The sequence below is a fragment of the Arachis duranensis genome, chromosome 3 (assembly GCF_000817695.3).
Source record: "Arachis duranensis cultivar V14167 chromosome 3, aradu.V14167.gnm2.J7QH, whole genome shotgun sequence".
Classification (NCBI taxonomy): Eukaryota; Viridiplantae; Streptophyta; class Magnoliopsida; order Fabales; family Fabaceae; genus Arachis; species Arachis duranensis.
The window spans coordinates 10,502,044-10,529,537 of record NC_029774.3 but is presented as its reverse complement, the minus strand read 5'-3'; the positions used below and the strand labels follow the sequence as shown (position 1 = coordinate 10,529,537).

The 27,494-nt window shown below is 35.0% G+C and overlaps 5 protein-coding genes across 6 annotated transcripts; 2 read left to right on the top strand and 3 right to left on the bottom strand.

The window, feature by feature from the left end:
* Window positions 1-235: 235 nt before the first annotated feature.
* Window positions 236-649, bottom strand: LOC110278414 (uncharacterized). Its single transcript, XM_021136660.1, has one exon. The coding sequence runs from the start codon at window positions 647-649 to the stop codon at window positions 236-238; it is 414 nt and encodes a 137-aa protein (XP_020992319.1).
* Window positions 650-3,117: 2,468 nt separating this feature from the next.
* LOC107477528 (purple acid phosphatase) lies at window positions 3,118-6,402 on the top strand. The gene is made up of 8 exons (XM_016097564.3): window positions 3,118-3,623; window positions 4,205-4,405; window positions 4,519-4,630; window positions 4,865-5,094; window positions 5,205-5,343; window positions 5,435-5,655; window positions 5,791-5,912; window positions 5,992-6,402. Exons 1-8 carry the CDS (start codon window positions 3,411-3,413, stop codon window positions 6,191-6,193), a joined length of 1,440 nt encoding a protein of 479 aa, XP_015953050.1. The 5' UTR covers window positions 3,118-3,410; the 3' UTR covers window positions 6,194-6,402.
* Window positions 6,403-7,692: 1,290 nt separating this feature from the next.
* LOC107477529 (cytokinin riboside 5'-monophosphate phosphoribohydrolase LOG1-like) lies at window positions 7,693-9,676 on the top strand. Of its 2 annotated transcripts, none has more exons than XM_052259288.1 (7): window positions 7,693-8,043; window positions 8,172-8,269; window positions 8,370-8,400; window positions 8,501-8,600; window positions 8,686-8,756; window positions 9,016-9,102; window positions 9,403-9,676. In XM_052259288.1, the coding sequence occupies exons 1-7, from the start codon at window positions 7,903-7,905 to the stop codon at window positions 9,496-9,498; spliced, it is 624 nt and encodes a 207-aa protein (XP_052115248.1). In that variant the 5' UTR covers window positions 7,693-7,902; the 3' UTR covers window positions 9,499-9,676. The 2 variants fall into 2 exon arrangements, with proteins under 2 accessions (XP_052115248.1, XP_015953051.1); XM_016097565.3 differs by having other exon boundaries at window positions 7,704-8,043; window positions 8,959-9,102.
* A 1,111-nt stretch (window positions 9,677-10,787) lies between these two features.
* Window positions 10,788-14,233, bottom strand: LOC107477530 (actin-related protein 7). The gene is made up of 7 exons (XM_016097567.3): window positions 13,987-14,233; window positions 13,261-13,482; window positions 12,691-12,832; window positions 12,114-12,355; window positions 11,720-11,903; window positions 11,406-11,473; window positions 10,788-11,169 (listed from the first exon to the last, which is right to left on the bottom strand). Exons 1-7 carry the CDS (start codon window positions 14,062-14,064, stop codon window positions 11,017-11,019), a joined length of 1,089 nt encoding a protein of 362 aa, XP_015953053.1. The 5' UTR covers window positions 14,065-14,233; the 3' UTR covers window positions 10,788-11,016.
* A 9,764-nt stretch (window positions 14,234-23,997) lies between these two features.
* LOC107477531 (uncharacterized) lies at window positions 23,998-27,494 on the bottom strand. Its single transcript, XM_016097568.3, has 3 exons — window positions 27,176-27,494; window positions 26,502-26,779; window positions 23,998-26,319 (listed from the first exon to the last, which is right to left on the bottom strand). Exons 1-3 carry the CDS (start codon window positions 27,357-27,359, stop codon window positions 24,370-24,372), a joined length of 2,412 nt encoding a protein of 803 aa, XP_015953054.1. The 5' UTR covers window positions 27,360-27,494; the 3' UTR covers window positions 23,998-24,369.

Genomic DNA, 27,494 nt, shown 5'->3' with positions numbered 1-27,494 from the left:
AGTTTGTTCAGATTTTGGGAACCTTGAACAAACTTTGCTAAGTCTTCATTCAAACTTTTTATTTGTTCATTCAACTTTTTGTTTTTAGAAATCAAATCAGTGGATGCAATAACTTCATGCTTGAGTTTGAATTTTTCTAATTCAGTTCGCAAGGCAATGTTTTCTTCTTTTAAAAACTTTTCATTATTATTTTCATTTGCCTTAATCTTTTTCAAAAGAAGATCATTTTCTGTCCTCAAAGCTTCATTTTCTTTCTACATTTTGCATACTTATCCAAGAGTTTCTTAGAGTTCACAGAAATGTCTTTGATAATGTAGCGCAGTTCATCAATAGATAAGTCAGAGAGATCTACCTCATCTTCATCATCATGATCTGCCATCAGACATAGTTGAGCTTCTTGATCTGAGCTTTCTGAGCTGGTGTCGTTCTCCAAGTCCTCCCATGTTGCCATCATCACCTTCTTCTTGTCTTTTTTGAATTTTTCGCCTTTCTTAAGTTGAGGGCAATCTAACTTGAAGTGACCAGGCTCCTTGCAGTGATGGCATGTGAGTTTGACTTGATCTTTCTTGACATCTTTGGATGAAGAGCTTCCTTTGCCTTTATTTTTGTATCTTAGTAATCTTCTCATTTTTCTTGCAAAGAGCACCATTTCTTCATCTGAGAAACTGTCATCAGATTATTCTCCTTGGGTTGTCATTCTTGATTTTAGTGCTATACTTTTCTTTTTGTCATCTTTGTCTTGAGACATGTGAGTGGTTTCATAAGCCAGCAGCTTGCCTCTCAGCTCATCATAGGTGATTTTGATCAAATCATTCCTTTCAGAGATGACTGTGCTTTTCACTTCCCATTTCTTAGTAAGACTTCTCAGAATCTTTCTTACCAAGGTTTCTTCATAGTAGCTTCTTCCCATGGTGTCCAGATTGTTGATGATTATCAAGAACCTTTCAAACATTTGATCGATGCTCTCATCTTCCTTCATACTGAACATTTCATACTCCTTCATCAGCATGTCAATTCTGGTCTCCCTTACTTGCTTAGTGCCTTCATGAGTGAGTCTGAGCTTATCCCAGATATCTTTCGCTGTTTTACACCTTACACTTTTCTGAATTCTTCAAAGCTGATCACACAGTGCATCAGATTAATTGCCTTAGCATTGAGTTCAACCTTCTTCTTTTCTTCATCTGTCCATTCGTTGTCCTCCTTTGCCACAACTTCTCCATCAGCATTCTATTTGGTAGGAACGTTGGGGCCATTGAGAATGATCTTTCAGATGTTGTAGTCAATCGACTGCACGAAGATTCTCATTCTCTCTTTCCAGTAAGAGTAGTTGCTGCCATTGAAGTAGGGAGGTCTATTATTGGACTGTCCTTCAGTGAGAGTGAAAGCCACGATGTTGGGATTCATGTTGTTGGCCATGGATCTTTACTCCAAGCTGTGAAGCTTGCCTTCTTGAGACCTTGCTCTGGATACCAATTGATGGTTCTGGTTGAACTTAAGAAGGGGGGTTGAATTAAGTTGGTTTAAAATTTAGAGTTACAAATTCTGTTGCAGTGGAAGCTTGAGTTGCAGGAGATTATTTGAAATAGTCTCATATTCAGAACAGTAAAGAGTAGGGAAGAGAAGATGAAGACCAGCATATATCCTGGTTCGGATTCTTTCGTGCTATGAATCCTACATCCAGTCTCCACCACAAATCATGGTGAAATTTTCACTAATCATTCACAGATTACATACACCAATACTATTGAATTTCACCCAAATTCAACCAGTATCTACCCCCTAAGCTTTCATCACCAAAAGCTTAGCTTCCCATAGTGCTGACCCAACTAGGAAGGGGAATCAACCAGATTCAATTTCTCCAAGTGCTAACCTAACTTGGTAAGGGGAACTAATCCTAGTTCATAAACCCAAAATACATCAGAAATCAGTGGCTATTTTGCATCACTCTTGCCTTTTCTCTCTTGGCTTTTGATCCTCACACAATTGCCTTTTTCAAAACAGAAAATAACGCAAGACAGCCATAACACAAAAAATAAGAATTAAGCTTGAGTAGAAGAAAGAGATTCCAGCTCTGTGTTAGAGATGGTGCTGTGAGTGTGTATTCTCTCTTTCTTGCCTTCAGAAGATGAAATGAAGCTTCTTTTATATCTTCAGCTTGGCTTCATTGTAGCTTCTTCCTCTTTTCTTTTCCTTGCTGCCCGTTGGAGTGGTCCTTGATGGCATGCAGTCCTTTCTTCATCCTGCTCCACTTCCCCTGCTGTCCGAGGAGCTTCCACCACTACCTCTGCTGTCCTTTGTGTTTCTTTCTTCCTTGGCATGTTCCTCTTTTCCATTCTGCTCCATTTCCTTGCTGCTACTCTATGCAAGTTTTTGTTTTGCATAACCACGAACCACAGCAGTGCTTTGGTGATGTCCTTGGGTTAGTGTGTGTGTGCCCTTGTGTCCTTGCTTACTTTTACAGAGCAACACTTGTCCTTGCATGAATACAGCTGTCCTCATATTGCTTTTATCAAATATATGCATAATCATTTAATGTTGCAGATCAGTGCTATGAGGAAATTGTTGGACTTGGTTACTGCACCAAAGAACAATGTGAGCTGCTTTTCTATTTGCTGTGATGGGCTGATATATCAAATGCTTGTATACTTGGGCCTGCATCACTAACACTCTCATTAAACAATATTGGACTTTTAACCCAAAACAATGTTTGTCATCATAATATGACCCAAAATCAAACTAGACTCAACAATTAATGAATTAAGCGTGAGCTAAACTTAATATTTGTAAGTCAAGCTTAATTTTTGTGAATTAAATTTAAACTTAATCTAACTCAATTCAATTCGATACACTTCCAACCCTACTTAACTATCATACCTTAAGAAATTAATTAAAAAAAATCAAGAGGTTCCATTACGTAACCTTACTATAATTAATTCTTCATTACTTCATAAATGATGTGGTCTGAATGACACGTAGGTGGCACATTCCTGTTCCAAAGAAAAAATACAACCCAATAAAAATTAATATTCAAAGTCAACTTTTTCGCCATCATTATTGCGACCCCATATCATATTATTCAATGCAATTCAATTCATACTCTAGTATCTACACTTTCTCGGTTTCTCATCTCAACCAAATCCAAAACCACTAGTTTTTGCCAAAGGGTTTGTTAGTCCAAGTCTTCGTCTTCATCTTCATCTGAAAACTGCTTTGTTTAGTGATCCCAAGAAAAAAAAAAAACCTATGCATAATAACATTTACTGTGTATAGATTAGAACTCTAATAAACTTCTCTCATACGTTGTTTATAGTTGACTCGCTAATCTGAATATTCCTCCTAAATCATAATATTCCATTATTTCGAAATCAGCATTTAATTTAATTACTTAACATGTGATTTGCTATAAATAAATGCCACATTCATCACGGGTCTTCCCCACACTGCAAAAAATGAATTCAGTGGGTTTCAAAGTTTTGGTTTTTGGATTGGTTCTTGTGAGTGTGGCAGTGTTGTGTAATGGAGGATCAACAAGCACCTTCGTTAGAAATGAAGAGAAGGCTGTAGATATGCCACTTGATAGTGATGTCTTTGCTGTTCCTCCTGGTTATAATGCTCCCCAGCAGGTACCTTTCTTCTTCTGTTGTTTTGTTTTGCATGTGACATCATTTCTCAGTTTTGATATGGAATCTACTTTGGAAGTTTCTTTGGTGTTCTTTGATGTTTGATAGATCAAGGGATCATTCATTGTTTTTGTTAATTTTTAGTTGCTTTGGGTTGGTGGAGGGTTCCTCTAAAGTCGGGATAAGATAATGGAACTTTAGGGAAGTGGGGGTGATGATTAGTGAGTAATTAATCAACTTTTTAATTAGATACTAACCACTAACTGTATTAGTATAACCAGAGGTCTTAGGTTAACGGTCCTATCCACTTGAGTAGAATTGATTTTGAATTTTGATTGGTGGATAAATGTGGTTTTTGACCAAAAATAAAAAAAAGAGACTGTGATTAGATTGTTGACTGACCTGATTAGGTACTCTTCATTAACCAATCCCTTTTTCAAAGTAGGATAGCTTTTTAAGATTTAGAAACTTTCCTCTGTTTGATTTGAATAAATTATAGTGGGTTTCATAAATTTTAGTGTGTTTTTTGTTCTTGGTTTTACATTTAGTTTCTGAGTTTTAATGAATGAATATATGTATAAAAGGTTCATATAACACAAGGTGATCACGACGGGAAAGCAGTGATTGTGTCGTGGGTGACTGTGGATGAACCAGGCTCCAGCATAGTGCAATACTGGAGCGAAAACAGCGAGCAAAAGAAGCTTGCTAAGGGAAGACATGTTACTTATAGATACTTCAATTACTCATCTGGTTTTATTCATCATTGCACCATCAGAAATTTGGAGGTATTTCTTCTGCTCCATTCCATTGCATTCCATGTTTTGTTGTAGCAATTTCAGTTTGATTTTTGTTATGCAATCAATCCATTATTGATTCATGTGGTTCTTGTTTTGGACAGTACAACACCAAATACTACTATGAAGTTGGAATCGCAAACACAACGAGGCAATTTTGGTTTGTGACTCCTCCTCAAGTTGGTCCTGATGTGCCATACACTTTTGGTCTCATTGGTAAGTATACTCTCTCAACTATGTTAAATTTTCCTAACAGAGAAATTATAATATGGTGGACTAATTTGATTTACAAGTATATAATGTTAGGGAACTAAAACTAAATTTCCTAAAGTTGTGATCTACTTGATTGATGTTTACAACTTTACAATTTCAGCATTTGAGGTAGTAAATGTACCCGAAATCAATGCCAATATGTTTGTAATTAATTAATTTGGCAATGATGATCTGCAGGGGATCTTGGTCAGAGTTATGATTCAAATAAAACACTCACTCACTATGAAAAGAGCCCAAGTAAAGGACAAACTGTGTTGTTTGTTGGAGACCTTTCTTATGCGGATAATTACCCTAATCACGATAACGTTAGATGGGATACTTGGGGAAGGTTTGTAGAAAGGAGTACTGCTTATCAACCATGGATTTGGGTTGCAGGCAACCATGAAATTGATTTTGCTCCAGAAATCGTAAGGCTTCTCTCGTAATAATTGTTTTAATTTGGTTTTGAGAAGTTCATAAACTTAGTGTGATTCATCATCGTCGTCGGTTTTTGACACTAGCAAATGATATTTTGCAGGGTGAAAGTGTACCTTTCAAGCCGTATCGCCATCGCTATCATGTTCCTTATAGAGCGTCGCAGAGTACCGCACCCTTCTGGTATTCTGTCAAGAGAGCCTCGGCACACATCATTGTGTTGGCCTCATATTCAGCATATGGTATTCATAAATACATATTTTTTGACCTATTGTTATGATCTTTTTGTAAACATCTTGAATTAAATGTATAAGCTTCAATTTTTGTTTCCAGGGAAATATACACCACAATACAAATGGCTTGAACAGGAGCTACCAAAAGTTAACAGGACAGAGACTCCATGGTTGATTGTGCTTATGCATTCACCTTGGTATAACAGCTACAACTATCACTATATGGAAGGTGAATCAATGAGAGTAATGTATGAACCCTGGTTTGTGAAGTACAAGGTTGATGTCGTGTTTGCAGGGCATGTTCATGCCTATGAACGATCCGTAAGTGCTAATACTAGGCTTGTTAAACTGGAAAGATAACAATGCAACTAAATGTGTCACAAAGCCTCAAACAGTGCACTTCAATGTTCTTTCTTGAGCTCAAATTAACCTGAATTGTTGGCTGTTATGTATCAGGAACGTGTCTCAAATATTGCTTACAACATTGTGAACGGTATTTGCGTTCCTGTGAAAGATCAATCGGCTCCTGTATATATAACCATTGGTGATGGAGGAAACCTTGAAGGCTTGGCAACCAAGTAAGCTCTAAACATAATAAATCCTAATTCAGTTACTTTGATGTATCCGAGTCTGATTTAAATATGCATTAACCTGCAGCATGACAGAACCACAGCCGGCGTACTCAGCATACAGAGAGGCTAGCTTTGGACACGCCATATTCGACATAAAGAACCGAACACATGCTCACTATGGCTGGCATCGGAATCAAGATGGATATGCCGTGGAAGCTGACAGCATGTGGTTTTTCAACAGATTCTGGCACGCAGATGATGATTCCACAACTCATAGTTCTCATTAACACACATATGTATTGATACTTCGAGAAGAATTCGCAGTCATGGTTGCTGACATCGATTATCAATCGTTATGTCATTGTACTTTTCTGTCACATAAATGCAAATTGTATGCTTCAATATTAAATCATTTCTCCAAGTAGGTTGCATAAATTTCTCAAATCCATTATTAATAAGAAAGTTGAGATGATTCTCAGAATACTTTGTTAAAGTAGCATTTTGGCCTCATTCATTTTGATGCATAACTGATAGCTTTTGTTCATTTTATTCAGAGTAGCCGGCCACCCTTTTCTTTTTCTCTTTTAATACAAAGCTTACATCACTTTTAGTAAGAACAGAAATCAGAAGCAACTTGAACCGTTGAATAATTTCTGTGAACATAAAAAATTATAACTGAACTATTTTGCTTCTAATATTTAAAAATGCAATGAAATTTTAAAAAATTAAATGAAAGACAATCCATTTTAAGAGCTGAATTTCAAGAAAGTACAATTCATAAATATAAACTTAAGCTTGTTCATGTTAAATATTATCATGAGTTTGTTGATTTATACTAACAAAGTTAGAAATTTTTGACATATATCTCTAAGTGGTTGAATAATCAACTTGTGTCAAGTTAGTTAAATTCTGTTATTTCGGTTATGATAGTTAGTTAGAGTAATTGTGAGCTTTTTCCTTTTTTTTTTTTTGCTATGCACCATTATGGTGCATAAATCAACTAGTAGTATATAACTATATATTATTCACTTTTACGAAAAAGACAAAATAATATTATCACGAGTTGAAAGTTTTGTAAGTTTTTATTTTATTTTATTAATCTTTTGGGGTCACAACTTTTGATTCCATAAAAGGACACTCCATGAGGTTATTTATTTATTTATTTTTAAACTGGATAGAGAGCACTTGTGGAATAGTTCTTCATCAACTCCTAATATCTGACATATCATGATGCTACTTTGAAAATTTTCATTTTACACATAATACAATGTCCCTTACAAATCGTTTTTGGTACCGGTAGTTTGTTTTTTCTTTTACATCATAATTTTTAATACATAAAAAATAATTAAAAATGCTATGTATTTACTGAAAATCAGTGACCATATATTTATTTATAAAATATATGTATTATTTAATTTATTTTCAATGTGTATTTTGTATTTCAACATATATTTTATATCAATGGCTGATTTTTCATGTACACGTAGCATGGTTGAAAAATAATTTATAGACTTGAAATGTTCAATTACATATATCTTTCCACCTGAGCAATTTTGTTACAATAGCCTTTATGTAACTTGTGTTGTCACTAGTTAGCGCAATTTAAGTTACATTATTACACGAGAAATATATTGTTACTCATTGTATTTCGTATATCACTTGACTGATGTATATTTCTGTGAGGTCTTATCTAGTGGTAGAACGTTTATGTTAGCAAGATTACGAGACAAAAATGAATACAAATAACATAACTCTTAATACATGGACGCAAGATTGATAAGAATAATAAAAGATGTAGATGGGGTCATGATGGTGACCACCCAAGTTCTTTTCATGGAGACAAAGTGGTGTGTTTTGGATGAATTTTTGAGAAGTTCTTCAAACAAAGGTGTCTCACTCACTCACTTTTTTATGCTCCCTCTCTCTCTCTCTCTCTCTCTCTCTCCTCTGAATTTACCATCAATCCACTAGTACTTTCTTTTTGCTTGGATGGTCAATGATGGAAGGAGAAGGAAAGGTGCCAGAAGAAGAAACAAAGCAGAAAGGAAGGTTCCAAAGAATATGTGTCTTCTGTGGTAGTAGACCTGGATACAAATCTGCATTTGGTGATGCTGCTCTTGAGCTTGGTAAATTGCTGGTAATTTTTATCATACTATATTGTTTACCAATTCATTATTATGAATATACTTGCGTATTCTACTTGTTTTTTTGTTCTCCTTTGAAGAACTCTTGCATGTGTTTTATTCATAGTTGTTGTATTGAAAGGTTGAAAAGAAGATTGATTTGGTTTATGGTGGAGGAAGATTAGGACTAATGGGTTTGATCTCTGAAACAGTTCTAACGGGAGGTGGCCATGTTCTTGGGTAATATTTCTAATTTTCTTCACATGTTATATTCTGTTTTTATTGTAAATTTTATTTCTAAACTTTCATGAACTTCATTTGTTTATCTTTCCTGGGTTAGAGTGATTCCTAAAGCTCTGTTGCATCATGAGGTACAATGCCATCTTTAGTTACTATTTGATCATGTATGTGAATCTTTCGAACCGAATTTTCACTGATAAAAAGCTTATGCTGATCAAATCCCTCGTTTAGATATCTGGAGAAACCTTTGGAGAAGTGAAAACAGTTGCAAACATGCATGAAAGGAAGTCAATAATGGCTAAACATGCTGATGCATTCATAGCTCTTCCTGGTATATTCTTTATTAACATAAATTGCACTCTTCTTTTCTGTTATAAGAATTTTCTAAAATTCAATCAAAGTTGTATACTTTTCAGGAGGCTATGGAACAATGGAAGAGTTGCTAGAGGTTATAGCTTGGTCCCAATTAGGAATACATGATAAACCAGTAAGATTATTTTCCTTATCTACTAGATGAACCAATATATCACTAAACTAAATGAAAAAACATGTTCAAATTCTTCTTTTTCAATAAAAGGATCATTTCTTATTGAATTTGAGATGTGGATTTTCTTCCACTTTTAAGAAGTTATTAAATTTTCTTTTTCTTTTTTCTTTTTTCTTTTTTTCTTAACTTTTTGAATATGAAGGTGGGGTTGCTGAATGTAGATGGGTATTTCAATAGCTTACTAACCTTATTTGATAAGGGGGTTGAAGAAGGTTTCATAGATGACTCTGCAAGGCATATAGTGGTCATAGGAGACACATCAGAAGAATTAATAAAGAAAATGGAGGTATGATTTATAAAATAAGGGGTAAATTATGCTAATCTCTCAATTTATAAAACCATATACTACTCACTCATGTTGGTTTAAATGATATTACTATGCTTAATGCACTTATATTTTGTGATAACAGTGACCTACCCTATAAATATAACTTTGAAAAATGTTAAATAAAAATGACAAATCAAAGAATACGGGGTATAAACATTTTATGCTGGGGCTAATTTCTAAATCACATGGAAAAAGAATTGTTGGTTAAAATCAGGTAAATTTCAATCATTCGTTTGTTTTGTTTTTGTTTTTCTTCAGGAGTATGTTCCTGTGCATCCCAAGGTTGCACCAAAGCAAAGTTGGGCAGAGGACCAATTTTTAGGGCCTACTGAAAATGGAGAACTTAGATCTTAAAATCTCCATCATCCATTTGTGTAAAGAGGATATAAACCAGTTAAGCTCCATTTACTTGTAAAGAATACAATATATATAAAAAAAGACAAAAGCATGAAACATGCATGTTGTAGCTCCATCAAGAGCAATTGAATAGTACTAAAGTTCCAAGAGGTTAGAATCTCTTTTTCCCCGAAAATAGCATTGACTCTAATTAAACTATAACTATAATGTGATGGGCAGAAGATAACAATGGTTATATATATATTTTTTTAAAGCTGTGTGGGGGGTTGTTAGGATCAAGGTCCTAGTCCACTAGGCACTTGACACCTAGTTTTCTTTGTGTACTTCTAATTGTTTATTAGATTCTCAAAGTGTGAATTTAGATTTTGTCAATATTGCTATTTGATTATTCAGTTTGTGGACTAAACTTGTTACAAAATTGACATATTTGTCATCTAGTGTCTTTACCCATAACAAGTTGACTATTAATTGGATGGTTCTACCCTGGATAATCTCTATATATCTTTTTATTAATATGTAATATTCCAAAAATGATAATGCCTATAATTTATACTTGTCTTCTAAGTATTGCTTATAACACTCTGGTCTTGATGGAACTCACCCAAGTGTGCGTACTTTATTGTTTATTCATGTAAATATATCAAAACAGATTAAAATAATTTATCAATATATACGGAAGAGAGTAGCTTGAAAACTTAAGATTTACTACATGGGTTAAATAGAACAAATTTAGTTGTTAAGATATACAAACTCAATAGATGGTACTAAAAGGATCATTTGACAATAAGGACAATTAATAACACCTTACTACGAGCTACAAGAATATGCTCAAGACGTGGCTTCATGCCAACTCTTATACGTATCAAATTAGGATAATACTATAGTGTATTATATCTTTCAATGAAAAATAAAAATTATTTATTTAATAAAAGATCGCTCGAAAAATAAATTATGTATAATACACATTCTCTATCAATTTAATAAGAATCTTCACTCTTTAATAATTCTACTTTTCACTAAACAAATTCCCAACAATTCAATGAGTGACATATGCTCTGCTTCATCACGCAATCTTGCACTGAAAATCAAGCCCTTAAGAATTTAATGATTGAATAAGAGATGCACAACCCCCATGATATATACATCACTGCCTAGAACACCTTCTGAGTGCTTGCGATTTTGTCATTTCTTATATAAAACCAGTTTCTTTCTTTTTAAGCTATGAGAATACAGAATAACTAATCTATAAATTAATTTATAAGCAGCTCAAAGGTGTAGAAAGAGAGTGCAAATAAAGGTGTGGCTAGTGCTATAACATGAATAAATATACACATGATTTTGTCCGAAGAGTGGTATCAGTGGAGATCACTGCAAATTTTAAAATAACACAAGCAAATGGACATCTAACATTTTGAATATACAGCGAATAAAAACCTACCATATGTTACAGTACAGGCAAGTGCAAACTGCAGAGGAATGCAACGTTTGTGGAGATTATGCGATAGGTGAATTTTGTCAGAAGCATTTCCGGTGAACAATGGAAGGTCCAGTTTCATCATAATCTCCCTTGGTTATATGTTGATTTTGAGGGAAAACTACTTTGGCAAGTATCGCACCTCCCACCCATGCAGAATATTGGCTTAAGTTCTCTGGCATGTACTCTGGAGGCTGTAGTAAACACAGATTATCAATCAGTGGGTATATATATTATATTGAACACGAATTATTATGATATCGCTCTTGCGATTTTCAATTCATCACTGTATTAGGATGAAGAAACATTTTTTGCCTGTCTCTTGTTAAGTTATGCTCTTAAAATTGACAGAAGAGGAAGTTAACAATCATTTGGTAAAAACATATGAAACTTTAAAAGTTGAGATGAATTTAGAAGATAGCAATCTTACCTTAACCAGAGCAGGTTGAATGGCAGACGAACTTAAGCTACATTCCTTCTGAAATCTATCTTCAAAACCTGCAGTGAGATTCAGCATTAGTCTACACTACAATAACCACAAAGAACAGCATTCTCAAAAAGATGCAACTCAAAGGAGAAAATTTCCCATTTTCCGAATATTTATATATTAATGATCACGCCAAATAAATCGTATTTTTCTTATATATCAAGAAGCAGAAAAAGTATAACATATATTAGAAGTTCAAATCCTAATTCAGCAGAAATCCTTAATGGAAACAAACAAACAACAAGAATAACATTTACCGGTCATAGAAGAAGTGCCCCCACAAACCACCGTATTTTCCAGCAGCTGCCGATGATTATCAGGTGACACTGTTGAAACAGCACGGACAAGCTGCTCAACAATGCCATGAGCCTCCAAACCCAACAGACTTGGTTGGAATAAAGCTTCGCCAATAGTATATCTTTCCCTCCCAATTGTTATGACCTATATAAAGATCAAAGGAAGTTGTAACTACTGAAAATGTTCATAAGCTCTAGTTAAATTCAAGTTCAACCCAGCTCTCTTAACTGCTACTCCCTGCTCCATGTTTCTACTAACTCTATCAAATAATCTATCAAAAAGCAAACATAAATCTTAAGAAATCTCAATTAGCAAGTACCGATGTCAAAAATATCAGATAATTAGCAAGCAGACCTGTCCATCAGGAAGTGTATGTTTCTCCACAGGACATGAAACAGTCTTTTGATAAGCTAATTCATCTTCAGCAGCACATGAGTATTGCTCTTTTATTCTCTCCACATCAAACAAGCTGATATTTACTTGTGGATTGGATTTCCCAAGTTCTTGTGCCAAGAAATTAGTTAGATCAGTACCTCCAAACTCGAATCTTCTCGATGCAATGTGGTGGACAGCACCCTCAATTACTGGCGCAATATCTGTTTATAAAGCCAAAAAGATTGTGTAGCACATAACCAGCCAGACCAATAACATTACATTGTGAAAAGCAACATCTGTCTATAAAAAAGTACAGAATTCGTACTGTTTTGCTTGAGCAATAGAAAAGGGGGCAAATGCAAATGCATATCTTACCCTGTAGGATGTGTTTGACATGGGGGTAAAATTTCACAGATAATCTCCATGCAATCTTTACCCCATAAAATTTAATATACTATATAATTTAAAATTATTCACATGGAGATCTACCATCCATCCACTATAAAATTTAGCAACATAATCTAAATTAAGTTCCCATTGTTTCACATGTGGATACCTATTTTTCCATGTCCAATATCAACTGTGCACCCTGAGATACGTCCCACAGCATACAGTGATAAAACTGCTTGTTCTGAGGCATAAAACCCTGATATGTTGAATGTTTCAAACATTAATTGCACTAGCTGTTCCTTGTTGGCCTGGGAGACAATAATATATACTATATTTAGAGAAAATACCCTATTATACATATTAAAAGAAGGCCACCAACTTAATACTAGCAATTTGATTTAATACAAAAGGACGCATGATAGCAGTTCTAGATCAAACAGGACAAAAAGGAGGACAAATCTGCTCAAGATTCTTACGCATTTACAAAACGAGAAATTCTTATAGATAACCTTTCAGTTATTAGGAATGCCCAAGAATTTTCTGCATGGAAAGGGTATACGAAATTACGAAGTCTAGGAAAATATATACGTGTTAGAGAAGATAAGGTTATCAAACTTCCAAATTAACTCATAAACTCTTTTTAAGTTTACAAGTTGAGCTCTAAGCTCCATAATCGAGTTTATATGAACTCTCAAGTTTGATAACCTTGCAGATACTACATAGGGTTTCCTCAAACCTTGGGGGTACAAAGTGGATCTGTGAATAATATCTGTCCTTCATTGCCAATTTCCCATCCAAGGCCAGTATACAAGACATGATGCAATAAATCCTCAATGGCGTCCCAATCTCTGACAAACCCTCGCACCACTGGATCAACAGTAACACTATCAGCTATTGAATTATCGTCACTCACAGACCCACCATCATCAAGCACTCTTTTCATCTGAGTGGGAATTATCTGAACCATATCAAAAAGAGCCACAATCAAACGAGTTAAGGAATTCTGAGGATGAATAATCACACTTCACAATCAAGAGAAAACAAAAGAAAAACATTGAAATTAATGCAATTTAAATATAGTCATGAATTGCAAGTGCTGGAAAGCTATACACAATTGAGCTGAAATGAATGGTAACCATTCACTACGTGCCTCTACCTAAAAACTTAAGCTTTTGGGATAAGCAACTTTACAAGAGCCTCTATAACCAGAGGGCCATGTTAGATGTATAACACTACAACAATTCATGTGCCTCTCCCTAAGGCATACACCTTAAACCCTAAACCTTAAGTGGCTTCATGACAGAAATGAATCAAGCAAAACAGTGAAGTTTAGGAGAGAAAGCACATACAAGTACGGCACAATTGAGATGAGAATGACGAAAATTTCGGCAATTTGGTTATACGGTTGCATGTTATGGTCATAACAATAATAATAATGAGCGGGGCATATAGATATATATACCATGGCAGGAGACTGATCAGGAATTGCGAAACCAGCTTTGAGGAGCTTAGTCCCGACGTCAACCACGGCAGCTTCCATGGGCAGCAGTCACGGTGACAGTGACAGTGGTTCTGGGAGACCAGAGAGGAAACTAGTCTACTCAGCTCACTCTCGCTTCGGTTCAAAGACCTTTCGAGTTTCAGCAGCCAGGGGTCAAAAGTCAAAAACCCAAGGCCCAAGCTTCGCTGCTCAGCGAATGCTTTAGAATAAAAATAGAGAAAATAGTTCGGGGGCTAATGAGACTTTTTGTATTGATAAAAACGTGACATGATGTTTTTTTTTTCTAGGTGTAGCCTGGTGACTAGTGAGTACGATCTGAATCTTAGATCATACTTTATGGCATTGGATTGAGAAAGAAAGAAATAACACTAGCTAAATTTTTAGAAAGAAGAAAAATTTAGAACATTTTGTAAGATAAAGTGGATATATTACAATATTCATTGAAATTTGATTATAACCGAAGTGAACAACAATATTTTACAAAATCTAAACAAACCTATCATACAATGCTAGTTAGAGGATAAGGATAAACTTTATCTCTTTTTGATTTTTTTAGACATGTGACAGAGGTCACTTTATTTTAGTACACTTAATAATTATACATAGTAGGGACATTGTCTTAATAAAGGGACGGCTTGAAATAGTCTTCTGGAAGGATCCCATCACCATCTGAGAAGGATGATGTCTCATCAGAGGCCAAATTGACAGCTCTAAGATCCATATCCAAATCTTGTAGATAGGTAAACGGGTCTTTAGTGTTTCTTTTATTAGAATCTTGGGCATCTTGCAAATACGGGTCATATGGGTCTGAGTATGGGCCTTTAGCGTTATTGGGTATCCCTATATTAATTCTGGTTGGACTTGGTGGTAAGGCATATACTCTTCCATTTAGATCCTCAGAATTCAGATCTTCTTCAGAATTTCTGTTTAGGATATGTCTAGACATGTTAGGCTGGTCTCTTAGAGTATAAAAAGAGTATTGTCCAAATTGATTAATTTTTCCTGAAGTTATGAATCTGGATTGGAACTCTTTAAGAGTTATTGGCGGAACATCTGTTTGAAATGGGAGTCCTTCAACTGCATCTCTTTCTCCATATAGTCCAGGTTGTCAAAGTTGACAAAGGTATTTGGCCAAGGCATTTAGAACTGTCTTTTCATCCATGGACCATATGGTAGAGTATCCAACAATATCGACTCTGTTCATGGTGTGTAGGTCTCCTTTAGTAAAATAATTTCTCTATAAGGTGACAAAACAACAGAATTTTCGTTTTGTTTGAGAAAGTTTATCCCACAGTTGGTGCCGATCGAGCATATTATACAACATTCCTCTCCATGCATCAAGTAGAGCATACATGGAGAATAACCTAATTAGATGGGATTGTGCTTGAGTGCAATTACATAGGATGTGGTATATAGAGAAGATTGGCACTACGATGACATATGTATATATGGAAGACAAAGCCCAAATATACCATATCATTTCCTCTGGTATAGGTCCTTGGATTATTGGTATAGTGCAGAAAAGGGTATCCATGTTGAAGTACCTTGGGTTCGGATGGATTTGGGTTATGATAAAGAGTTAGTGTAGCCAGTAGAACAAGGTTTGTCTGGCTAGACAATCTATTTGAAATTCTGTCTGGGGTCTTGCTTTGAGGCGAAAAGGACCAATCTTTCTTCTGTATGGGCTTCTGTGGAGTAGACAATCAGGAAATGGAATGGTATATAAAGGATTGTGGGTACTCATAGTGCAGATGTAATGAATTTATTTTGGGATTGGTTTTTTGGTAGGTTTGGAGAGAAAATCAGCAAGTGTGTTTTGGTGTCCCTTTATGTGTCTTCGAATTTATAGCAAGGAAACCAGTCTTTCCACCGCAACAATTGAGAATCTGGCAGGATCTTTTTCTTGATTTCCAGCATTGATAGGAAAGAGGTGTTATCCATCTCCACAGTGAAATAATAAGAACTAAGGTGAAAATTGAATTTTTCTATCATTCGTTTAACAGTGAGAATCTCTTTGTAAGTGGCATGGTAATGTTTTTTAGATTCTTTGAATTGTCTACTAGCATGCGCACAGTAGTGTCTTGTCCCATCAATTTCTTTAAGTAGCACAGCTCTCCAGAATTCATCACTAGCATCTGTCTGTAGTATTCTTTTTTTCGTGCTGGGAATTTTTAAAGGAGTAGGGTCTTGTGCTATCGTCTTCAGGGTTTTGACAATTGTGGTTTGCTCAAGTCCCCATGGTGAGGGCTTCTTTTTTAGGAGTTTTGATAGCTGATTGGTGTGTTTGGTCACATATGGGATAAAATCTCTGATGTAGTTTACAATTTTCAAAAATTATTGGACTTGTTTAACCATCATGTTTTTATCAGGGAAGTAGATTAATTATTTGGCAATATGATCTCCTGGTTGAAAGAATTCATCTTCAAAGACCATCTTGAAGAATTCAATTTTTGTTTTAGCAAGAGAACTCTTTTTTTATGATAGCATGATTCCCTGTTTTCTGACAATTTAAGTGAATTGGGCCAGGAGTGCTTTATAGGCTTCACTGTCCTTTGAGAATAGTAAGATATCATCTATGTAAATAAGTGTGGAGTGTAGTATGGGCTCAAAAATTTTGGTCATGGCCTTTTAAAAAAGAGATGGGACTACTTTGAGTCTAAATGGCATTACTGTCCATTGATGTTGGGCTTCAGGGATGCAAAATGGTGTTTTCTATTTATCTTCAAGATGAAGCCCAATTCGCCAAAAGTCAGCCTTTAGATCAAACTTGCTGAATATTTTTGCTCCACTTAACCTCTGAGAACCTTGGTAGAGAAAACTTATCATGTTGTAAAAAGACATTAAGTGGCTTATAATCAATAACAAGCTTCTTTTTCTCTCTATTTTGCTCGACCCTTTTTTCAACGTAAAAGGCCTGACATGCCCAGTTAGAGTTGGTTGATTCAATGAGTCCTTGCACAAGAAGGACTGCACATTCAGCTCTTGCCAACCTGAAATTTTTAAGATTCATTCTCGAGTGTGTGGCCTTTGTTGGGTTGATGTCCTCATTTTTTTTAAAATAGAGACAAACATAAAATTCTAGATTCTTCCACAAAGGTGCAGGATGGTTGAATTGATCATGGCTGTCACAACAGGCACTAAGGAGTTATTGCTGGACCTCCTTATATTCTTCTAGAGATTATTGGATTTCAAGGATGTTTTGTATCCCTGTAAAAGGCAAAAATTGTCCTTTGTAACTTAGGCTAGTGGGTTTGATATGTAGTCCATGGATTCGGAAGAAAGCATCAAACCCGAACAAAACATCTTTGTCTGGGAGATAACTTCCCAGTACTCTGAGCCAAGTAGTTTAGCCTGCAAATATCTCCAATCCAATAGATTTTTTGAAAATGAGATTGATGGTGAAGACTTCACTATTAGCAACTGCGAACTTCTTGGAAAAAGTGCCCACATTTCTTTTGGTAAGACATGTGGTTTTAGGACAGTGGCACAAGATCCAGTATCCATTAGTGCAACAGCCTTTATTAGTTTGTCATAGACGGATGTCTTGACTTTTAAATCGAAGTGAGGACGAGGAGTACCATCAATTTTTTTTATTCCTAAGGATCCAAGGTATCCAAGTTCTTCTTTTGGAATGCTTGATCCTTTAGGAATTCTTGTGGTGATAGACGCAATGGAGGATATGGAAAAGATTGACCTCTTTGGTAGGAGGTCTTCTTCTGAACTGTTTCCTCCTGAGTCAGAGTCTTGAAAAACATATTGGGTTTCATCATTTTTGCTTTCTTGCTCTTCAAGTACTGATTCAAGATCTTCTTAATCTTCGATGGAAGCTGCATCCATTAAAGACTGAAGCATTTTTTATCTCCTTCTTTGTCTTATGAGGACATGCTTTAGCAAAGTAGCCTTATCTTCCACAAATGAAGCATCTGTTTGACCTAGTATGAGGTTTTCTTCTTTTGAAATAGCGGTATCTTTGCTTCTTTCTTCCCTTTCTGAATGCCTTCTTATGGAAAGTTCTGGCTGGTGGTTGCCAATGCGTCTTCTTCTTTGGCTTACATTCCCACATGCTTGGCTCTTTGTATTTGATCTTCAAGTAGAATTTATTGCATGCCACTTTGAGTTTGCTTGAATTTTTGTTGAGCTGTTTGAACATTTGTTGTTGCTCACATAATTTGTCCAAAGCAGCTAGAACCAACTGATATATTTCTCCAATGGTGGTGGTAGCCACTTCTTTGTAGAGAGTCATCATCATCCGTTGTAATTCTGGTTGAAGTTCATCTGGCAAGGATGCCATGAAGACTTGTTTAGTGGCGGATTATTATTTCCTCCAAAAGGATAATATTTAGCAGCCATCTTCTTGTAATGTCTCTCCAAGTCCTTTCTGTTGAGTGAACAGCACTTCATTTCAAAATATTCTTGGGAATTTTTTTTTTTGGATAAGTGTAATGTCTCCCAAGAATTATTTATGTATTATTCCCAAAAACTGAGAAGGGTACTATTAATGAGCTAGAGTCTTTCATACTCAGAAAGGTTGTTAGCCCATTCTCGGAGATTGCCAGTCATCCGATTTATGAAATCTGCAAGGACTTGTCTGCTTGAAAGATTTGGATTGGCCATGGTAGTTTCAACCCAAGCACTAAATTTATTTAACCTTTCTCTGTATCTTGCAGGTGGAATATCATCAAAGGTGAACCATTTGTTGGGTATTTTTGCTTCAAAGGACCTTGCATGAGCAGGATTAGCTGAAGTTGCTAGTTCATCCCTTTCAGAGGTTACTTCCTCTTCTTCTTCTTCTACAGGGTTGACCATGGCTATTGCTGAAAGGTCTGCTTCATAGTCTTCTTTAAACCATTTAGCAATTTTTTTACTGGATTCAGCAGTTCCATCATCAGATTCATCAGTGATTTCTTCACTATATGATTGATTATCCAGAGTAAGGGTATTAATTGTCCGTCCTGGGGCATGTGACCCTTCTTTGATGCCCTTATCTTTTGTAGGGACATTAAAGGGAGTATCTTTTTCTGAAAAAAATTCCTAGTTTTCAAGGAAGACAAGGTCTGGGTTGGAGTGAAGGCTGAGACTGAGGTGGCTGTGGCTGAGGTTGAGACAAATAACGACGGCCTTGGGGAGAGATAGATTTTTTGCTGTTTGCTTGTCTGGTTAAATGATAGGTGGATTTGAAAACGGATTCATAATCTGGAGTTTCAGGTGGTGAGTATGTTGGGGGAAATAAAACGAGCGAATATAAGGGATATGGTTTAGGATACATGGATAATGGATCTATAGCCAGTGCTTAAGGTACAATCGCTTTGCTTTTGTCCATCTCAATTGTCGAAGTTGGGCCTTAACTTGATCCAGCTCTCTATTTTTCTTGTAGAATTTTGGGCCAAAGTACCTATTATCAATATAGGTCTTGAGTTATTGATCAAGTTGAAAAGTATGTGCAGAGAGCCGATCTCTGAGTTCAGTAACTTGTTATGCCATAGAACCTAGTTGTACTGAAAGACCTTCAGTTTTCTCTACAAGAGCATCAAGAGTGTGATCTATTCAGAGTAATATTTTATTTTTGATGACTGCATTATCTGTGTGCCAATTAAGTACTTCCTCTTTAGGAGTTGTTGCCTGATGTCTATGTGGAGTAATTCTTTGAGAAATTACGTAAGGCCTTCTAGTGATTTTCTTTTCATCAGTTTGTGTCACTAAAGATGGGAATTCTTCCTCATAAGATCCGAGGATGGCAATGCATGGGATTGTATTGACTAGCTGATAAAGATAATCTATAGAATTTTTGCAAGACAGTCTTTTCTTCTTGAGCATCGGTGTCGCATCTGCATTATTAGAGGGCTTGGGCCTTTTATAGGAGCAAGGGGCTTGTAGTGACCTCTTCTTCTTTTTCTTGTTCCTCTGTCGTCTAGCATAATCTTCATCATCAGTGTCACTCAATTAGTTAGCACAGTCACAGTTAGAATCACACATGGAAGGGTCAACATCCCAAATGAAGTGACCATTTATATGAGAAACATAAAACAGGTTTTTCATTTTCATAGAAATGTACAGGTGGATCATCTTGATCGTGGGTTGTTTGCACCTGGACAAGAGAGATCATATTAATCCTTCTGAAGGATGATCCTCGCAGTAAGGTTTGCTTGATTATTCCAGGTCTCTGAAAAATAGTAGTCATCATTCCATCATTATTATGGGTAATAATTGGAGATGTTGTAGTATGAATATCAACCTGTTTCTTTGAGAAAGCTTTCTCATAATCACAATTCATTCCAATGGAATGATAGAAGAAAGTTTGTTAGTAGTGATCATTCTTGGAATGTTTACGATTACTGGCCCTCTAGCATTATATGTGAACATGAATAATGCTTCTCCTATAATGTTTGGGAGATTGAGATCAAGAGCATGGTCTTGAACTCTGTAGAGGACTTGGTGATGCAAGGTGGCCTGTTCAGCATTAGAGTCTTGAATTACTCCAACTAGCTGTATTTGGATTTTTATCCTTTGACATATCATTGGGTCTGATAATCTCATGGTGAAATTAGGAGCTATAGTGATAATGACACTTTCATTTGAGAGTGTAGTTACTAATGCTCCAAACAAGGCATATTGGTATTTTTTGAAAGTGATATCTAAAAGAGCAACATTGGCTGTCACCGGAAAGGATCTTCTTTCATGAAGAGTAAGAATGAGCCTAACTGCTTCCAGATGCAAATGAGTGTAGCCTTGGTTTTGGTAATTTTGAATGAGTTCTTGTGTGATTTCTAGGGTTATATACTATTCAGCAGTAGTGACTTTTAAACCACACTGTTATAGATGGGAGGATTGGATGACTTCTTTGGGAGGAGAAAAAGTATTTCTGTTAATAAGATGGCGGATGGAGGTGAGGGTTGATTTCTTTTGTCTTTGGTAAAAAGAATAGGGACTTATAAGAGGGTATTCAGTGGCTAGAGTTTGAGAGTCTTCTAGAACATGAGTAAATTCTACCAATTGATCAATTTTATTACCAAGAATTTTCTTTATACTAGAGGATAATCGGTCTATACTTTAGAAGGTGGAATGATGTATGGGTTGTGAAGAACTTGAAGAGTCCATAGGATTCATGTTTAGTGATTATCTCTTACTTGCTTTTGCTAGTAATACCTTTTTCTTCTTCTTATAAACCTTAGGCTATGATACCACAGAGGTGGATCTCAGTACTTCAGGATGACAATGATATAATACATTGTATGCTTATCCCAGTCATTCTTTACAACTATTTTAACGAGTGAGATTAACGAGTTTAAGCAAAATTTAGTATTATAACATTGAGTCCCTTTTCTACTATGAGAAATTCATGTGGATCCTATCCATGCTATTTTCTTTGGCCCAAGAATTTAACACATCATATATATTAGTAATTCAAAACAATTATGACAAAAATCAGTTATTAAAATTAACTATTATATAAAATATATATTGAAATATAAATAATTATATATAAATATATGTATAATTTAACTTATTTTTAATATGTATCCCATAAAATTTAAAATGTCCAAAATATTCTTATAATTTAATTACTTCTTCTTAACTTTTTTCGTTCACCTTTTCTCAATGTCTCCCATATTTCAACACACACATTCTCTCTTCTCTCACCACTTTCATTCTCTTCTCTTCTCTTTACTTCAACTCACTTAATACAATATATATCTTTTTTTTTGAAAGACCTACTATCATACCCGCACTTATATAGATTTTATGTATTTAACTTAGATTAATGACACCAAGTGTTTGTCAATATGTCTAAACATTTTAAGTGAGGGTGTCAATCATGACATATGCAAAAAGTGGCATAATTTTATTCTATTTTAATAATATAAATTAGTTACTATAATTTACTATTAATAACTAACTTTTTTTAACTTACTATGTCATTAGACCACTCAATAAATTAGTTCTTAATAATTTATGTTTATTTTTTGTTGTTGGTTTGTTGTTAGAATCAATCATAAAAAATTATTTATTTTTTAATTAATACTAATATCAAAAATTAATATTTTTAGATTAATTTAATTTTTTTAAAAAAGATGAACAAATTTTAAATGAAAAAATTAATTAAAAAATATGTTATAATTTTATTAATTCATTTCAAACACTAAAATTTAATTTAATTCTATATCACGAAAAGTTTTCAAACAGGCCGTGAGGAAGTGAGGGCTGAAGCTGAATGCATGGGCACTAGGCAGCGTGGCTATGTGCCCTAATTTTGGAGTGGGTTGGGGAAAGGGACGAAGGGCAGTCACGCGTGTAATTTTTTTTTTTTTTAAGAATCAAGCAAAATGACGTCGTTTTGAAAGAATAGACCGATATTTAGTCAATTTAATTGGCTGGTTTAGCAATTTTTAGCCAGTTTTTCAATTAGCAGTTTTCGGTATATAGGGGTGTTCAAATCCAAACCGATCCAAATTAAATCGCTCATCCAATCCAATTCAAATTAAAAACCAATTAAAATCGCATTAATTCGAATTTGATTGGATTCTATTTTTTACAAATCGTTGGATTGGATCGAATTTCAGATCTAATTTTCATAACCGATCCAATCTAATCCAAACCGCACAATATCCTATACTATTATTATTTTATTATTATATTTACAATTATACTTATAACATGTTCAACTTTTTATATATTTTTATATTATTCATGTATTATTATTATTTAATAAATATTTTATGATAAAAATGTTATTTATTTATTTATTTTAACTAACCTATAATTTTATTTCTATTGTTATATTATTGTTGGCTTTTTAAGATATTGTTGAGACTTGTTATACGTATTTAATTTTTTTAATTTATAAAACCGCAAATTCAATCCAATCCAATCCAAACTGCTTGAAATTGGATCGGATCGGATCGAATTTTTTTTAAAATAGCATCCAATCCAAATTGCACCGCAAGTAAATTAGTATTCGAATCAGATGAGTTTTTTACTCAAAATCGATCCAAATCGTATCGTGAACACCCCTAATTGAATTGTTGGTATAACCGGTTTTTATTTGACCGATCGGTCTAATCTGATTTTTAGAATTATGGTTTGAATTAAATTTGATTGGTTTTAAAAAATAAATCTAAAATTTGACCTAATCTATATCTTTTATCAAAATAGAATCCAGTCAAATATAAATTAATATTATTTTAATTTATTTTTTATTTGGATTAAATTAGATAAACATTTTATTTTAAAACAGGTTGAATTTCAACATTTCTAATTAAGATAAGATAATTTAATAGTACAAGTCTTAAACATAATTTTACATTAGTAACTTTTATTGAATCTACAGATGAAATTATCTTGGTATGCGTTCCATGTGAAACTTTAATGCATTTAAGTCATCTCTTAAGTTGAGAAGTATATTACATCACATTAAGAGCTTGTTTGAAAAACTTTAAAAATAATTCTTTTTAAACTTTAAACTCATAAAAAATAATAATATTAATATTTGATGTAATTTTTAAAATTTAATTGTAATTTTTTAAAAAATAATTTAAAATTTTATAGAAAAATTAAAAAAATTATTTCTCTAATGATATTATTATCTTTTATCACATTTTTATAAAATAAATATTTTTAAAATTAAAAATTTAAATATAAAATAATTTATTTATAAACTAATTTTAATATAGTTATTTATTTATAAACTAATTTTAATATAATCATTTATTGTTTAAACTGTTTACAAAGTGGACCTAAAAAGTTCTATAACTTGATTTATGTAAACAAAAAAGTTTGGATAAATTACACTCGTCCCTCTTGTGATCTACCAAAAATCATACATCTCTCTCTACATTTTATGGTACTTATTCTTCCCCAGATACTAATAATGCACAACTTATTTTCTTAGATCACATTCAAACACACTTAGGAACATAAAATATAACAGTAGCTCTAACAAAAGAAAACATGGCATCAAGAATTTTGATACGAACATTATACGTCAACGACACACATACCAACAAAGGTCTTCTGATTATTTAATACCGATCTATAATTTCAAACAATGCATAAAAAATATAAATCACCTTTGAATCCAAATCATTCTCCTGCTTGATGAACCTAAGTGTGATTGGCTATTTACAGTTGAAACTTAAAACTTAATTCGTACTGCATCTGTACACATTCAAACCTACAACCACGCCATATAAACATAACAGCTGGCCAAACATGTTTGATGGTTCAACACTTCTACTTAGCAACTCCTATTGACTCTTCAACGTTTAGGGCACTGGCAAAAGCAAAAACATGAATCATCAAATATGATGTAGATTAAAATCCGAAGTTCATAAACAGGACGAACGAGCTTCATATCAGACTCGAGGCAGATATTTCATCAAGCTTGCGTTTATGATCCCCGGGCACATTATCATCCTCTCTGTTAACAGGCCCAGTCATCAGAGGAGAGTAGTCTTTTTCCACAGCAGCATCGCTAGTGCCAGTGGGATTCACTGCTTCCTCATCATCTACTGAAACCAAGTTAGAGTGCTCCTCAAGTGAAAGAATGCCATCGGTCTTCTCTTGTTCCTTATGGGCCAGATGATCACCGGTTTCCTTTCCAGAAGAGTCTTGGGAGTTTGTTTCCGGTGTGTCAACAAGAAGAGCTTCTAGCAAAGGGTCAGTGACAGGACTTCTCTGTGAAATGAATTTCACATCCAGGAGTGAGGTTTCAAAATCTACTGCAGAGGAGGCAATTGAAAATCCAAGAACATTCTCTATAATGTCTTCATGGGAAGGTTTTTTCCCAACTTCTGTTGCAAGTGTTGCAAATGATCCTTCCTGAGCAACGCTAGTTAAACCACTTGCAGTCTGATTGCCAAGCAACTCATTCGAGGTTTCATTTCCACTATTGAACAAATCATCCGTTTTATAAACACTGAGTTCTCTGCTTTGACCATCTTCAAAGTTGTTAGTTAAACCTATCTTTGGATTATGATCAGCTACAGAACTGGTTGTAACAGATACTTCTTGATCTCCTGCCATACTACAAGATTGACCACATTCTTCAGTATGTTCATTTTTAGAATCCTCATCTACCTGTGCTCCACTTTCCAGGGAAATATTGGATGATGTCAGCACTTGGATGTGATTAATCTTCTCACAGTCCACAGGATGAGCTGATTCATTATTTGCTGTCTCGTTATTACTCTCACGATCATCCTCATCTTCACTAGAAAAATCAGGGGCTTTGACTGTTAAACTTTTAGTATACTTTGGAGACTTTGAAGAGCCTGTGGATAAAAAATTAGCTAATGCAGAAGATAAAGCATCGTCAATTGATCGCTTTACTTCAACACATGAAGAACCCATTTTTTGCCCTGATGCATTATCTTCTTCATCCTCACCATCAGGAAACTCAGGAGCCGTAACTATAAGACCTGGGAGCATTTGACTAGTATTTGCTGAATCAGAGATATGCACTTCTGTAACTAATTCTCTCTTCTCTGGTTCATTTTCCCTAGTGAAAGCATAATCAATAGCATCTGATTCAATGAAAGAGCCTTCAGGAGCACACCTTCCACAGGATGATGATCCAGGATTTTGCAATTTCTTGGTCAGGGTATCAAGTTGCTGCTCAACTTTCTGGAGTCTTGCCTCAATGCTGCTCATGGGCAATGCCATTTTCTCCTGAAACCCCAGACAGATTTGTTCAATCCTGTCAATTCGTGATACAAGCTGTTCAAAGGCCCTTTCAATATTGCCACCAAGAGAACAACCATGATTGCTCTTGGCAGGAGCAACCTCAGAGGGGGCAAGACAATTAGTACTATCCACTGTATCAGCTTGTGAGGGTACAGCAGTACAGTCACTATCCAATTTAGAGACTTGAGAGGATGTGCATGGCAAGGATGGAGCCACCCAACCACCATTCACCTCTTTCAACTTCACTTCTTGAGGACCAACTATGCTAGCTTTTCCCTTCAGTTGAGTTTTGGTTACTGAATCAAGTGGCTGGGTTTCTTCCAAATCATCTGCTGAAAAAGATTGTTTTTCCTTCTTGACAGCATTTAGATGGCCGAGACCTGATGTCTTAGATAATTGCATTATAGTTGGAAGAAACATAGCCATAAGAGAACCACTGGATGAGTTTCCATTACGGCTCTCTTGGCTTTCTGAATCAGTTGAATCATCAGGATCACCAAATATATAAATCTCATCAACATAAACGCAGCCTTTACTCTGAAGTGAGAGCAAACGAAGCGTAACAGAAATGCAAGGACTGACATCATTAAGCTCAGCTGTAGCCTCAAAAAGGTCCTGCGAACAGGAAAAGAACATCAAACAATAAAAAAGAAATCAATCTAAGATTTGGTATGATGCCATCAGCTTCATGTTTCAAGAGACAGCCCAAAAGTTCTGGAAAAGAACAAAACATAATAAAATCATATATCTATTTTGCTTTTTATTTCCTTGAAAAAGAAATTAGAAAATCTACTTACCTGACTGATTTCAGTTGAGTTGGTGCATTCAGGGATCTTCACTTCAACCCAATCATCTTCATTTTTTATATTTTCCTCACTCGACTCTCTGTGAGAACCATCGACATGTGGAACATTAGGAGCACGAAGAATTTCACCATCTCTAGACGCAACACCGCAGCGAACCGTACAGAGATACTCATTGCTGCTCTGCAGATCAGATGCAGTGTAAATCTCATACACCCGAGCCGTACTACGAACATAGACTTGTCTGAGTTCATGTTTCGTATTAAAACAAACTGCACGAAACCGAATCTCGCATCAATCGCAAGAAAAATGTGCAAAAGTTCAAATCCGATCGTCCTTCTTTCTTAATTTCTACAATGAGCAAGAGCTCACTACATTCATATGAGGAGAATCACTAATCTAGATGAAAAATCTTATGATAAAACCGTCCAAATTAATCTAACCCCTACGATACTAACTTACAAAACAGAAATCGAATTTAATCAATGACTTAGCTCTATATACGCAAATCCACAACGAATATGACAGGTTTATCACAATTTTTCCAAGTATAAGAAACAGCTATAACTAGAAGAACAATTAGTGCAATTTAAAAAATTGAAAACAAAAAAAAAAGCAAAAAAGAAACGAAACGAGACAAAGTTAAGTGTAGTGAAAGTGAAACGTACTCTTGATCTCGCAAGGAGAGGAATCGGGAGAAGGTGAGCGAAGAAAAAGTGGAGATGAAGAAGCTTGTTGTTGATTATCGTCGTTTAACAGAGAGAGTGAGGATTCGAAGGTGACGCAGTTGGCGACGGAAACGGAAGACGAAGCAACGTTCCAGTTCGTTTCGGTGGTCTCCATCTCCGTCATCACAGAATCACGTGTCTTTTCTCTGATAATTAAAGATGAGATGGGTTTTATTATACGCAAATTACTCTTCGTTCTTCTAAGTAACGCCTCTGAAGAACTGAGGAGTCAGAAACTCGGAATTAAGTTATCTCCTTC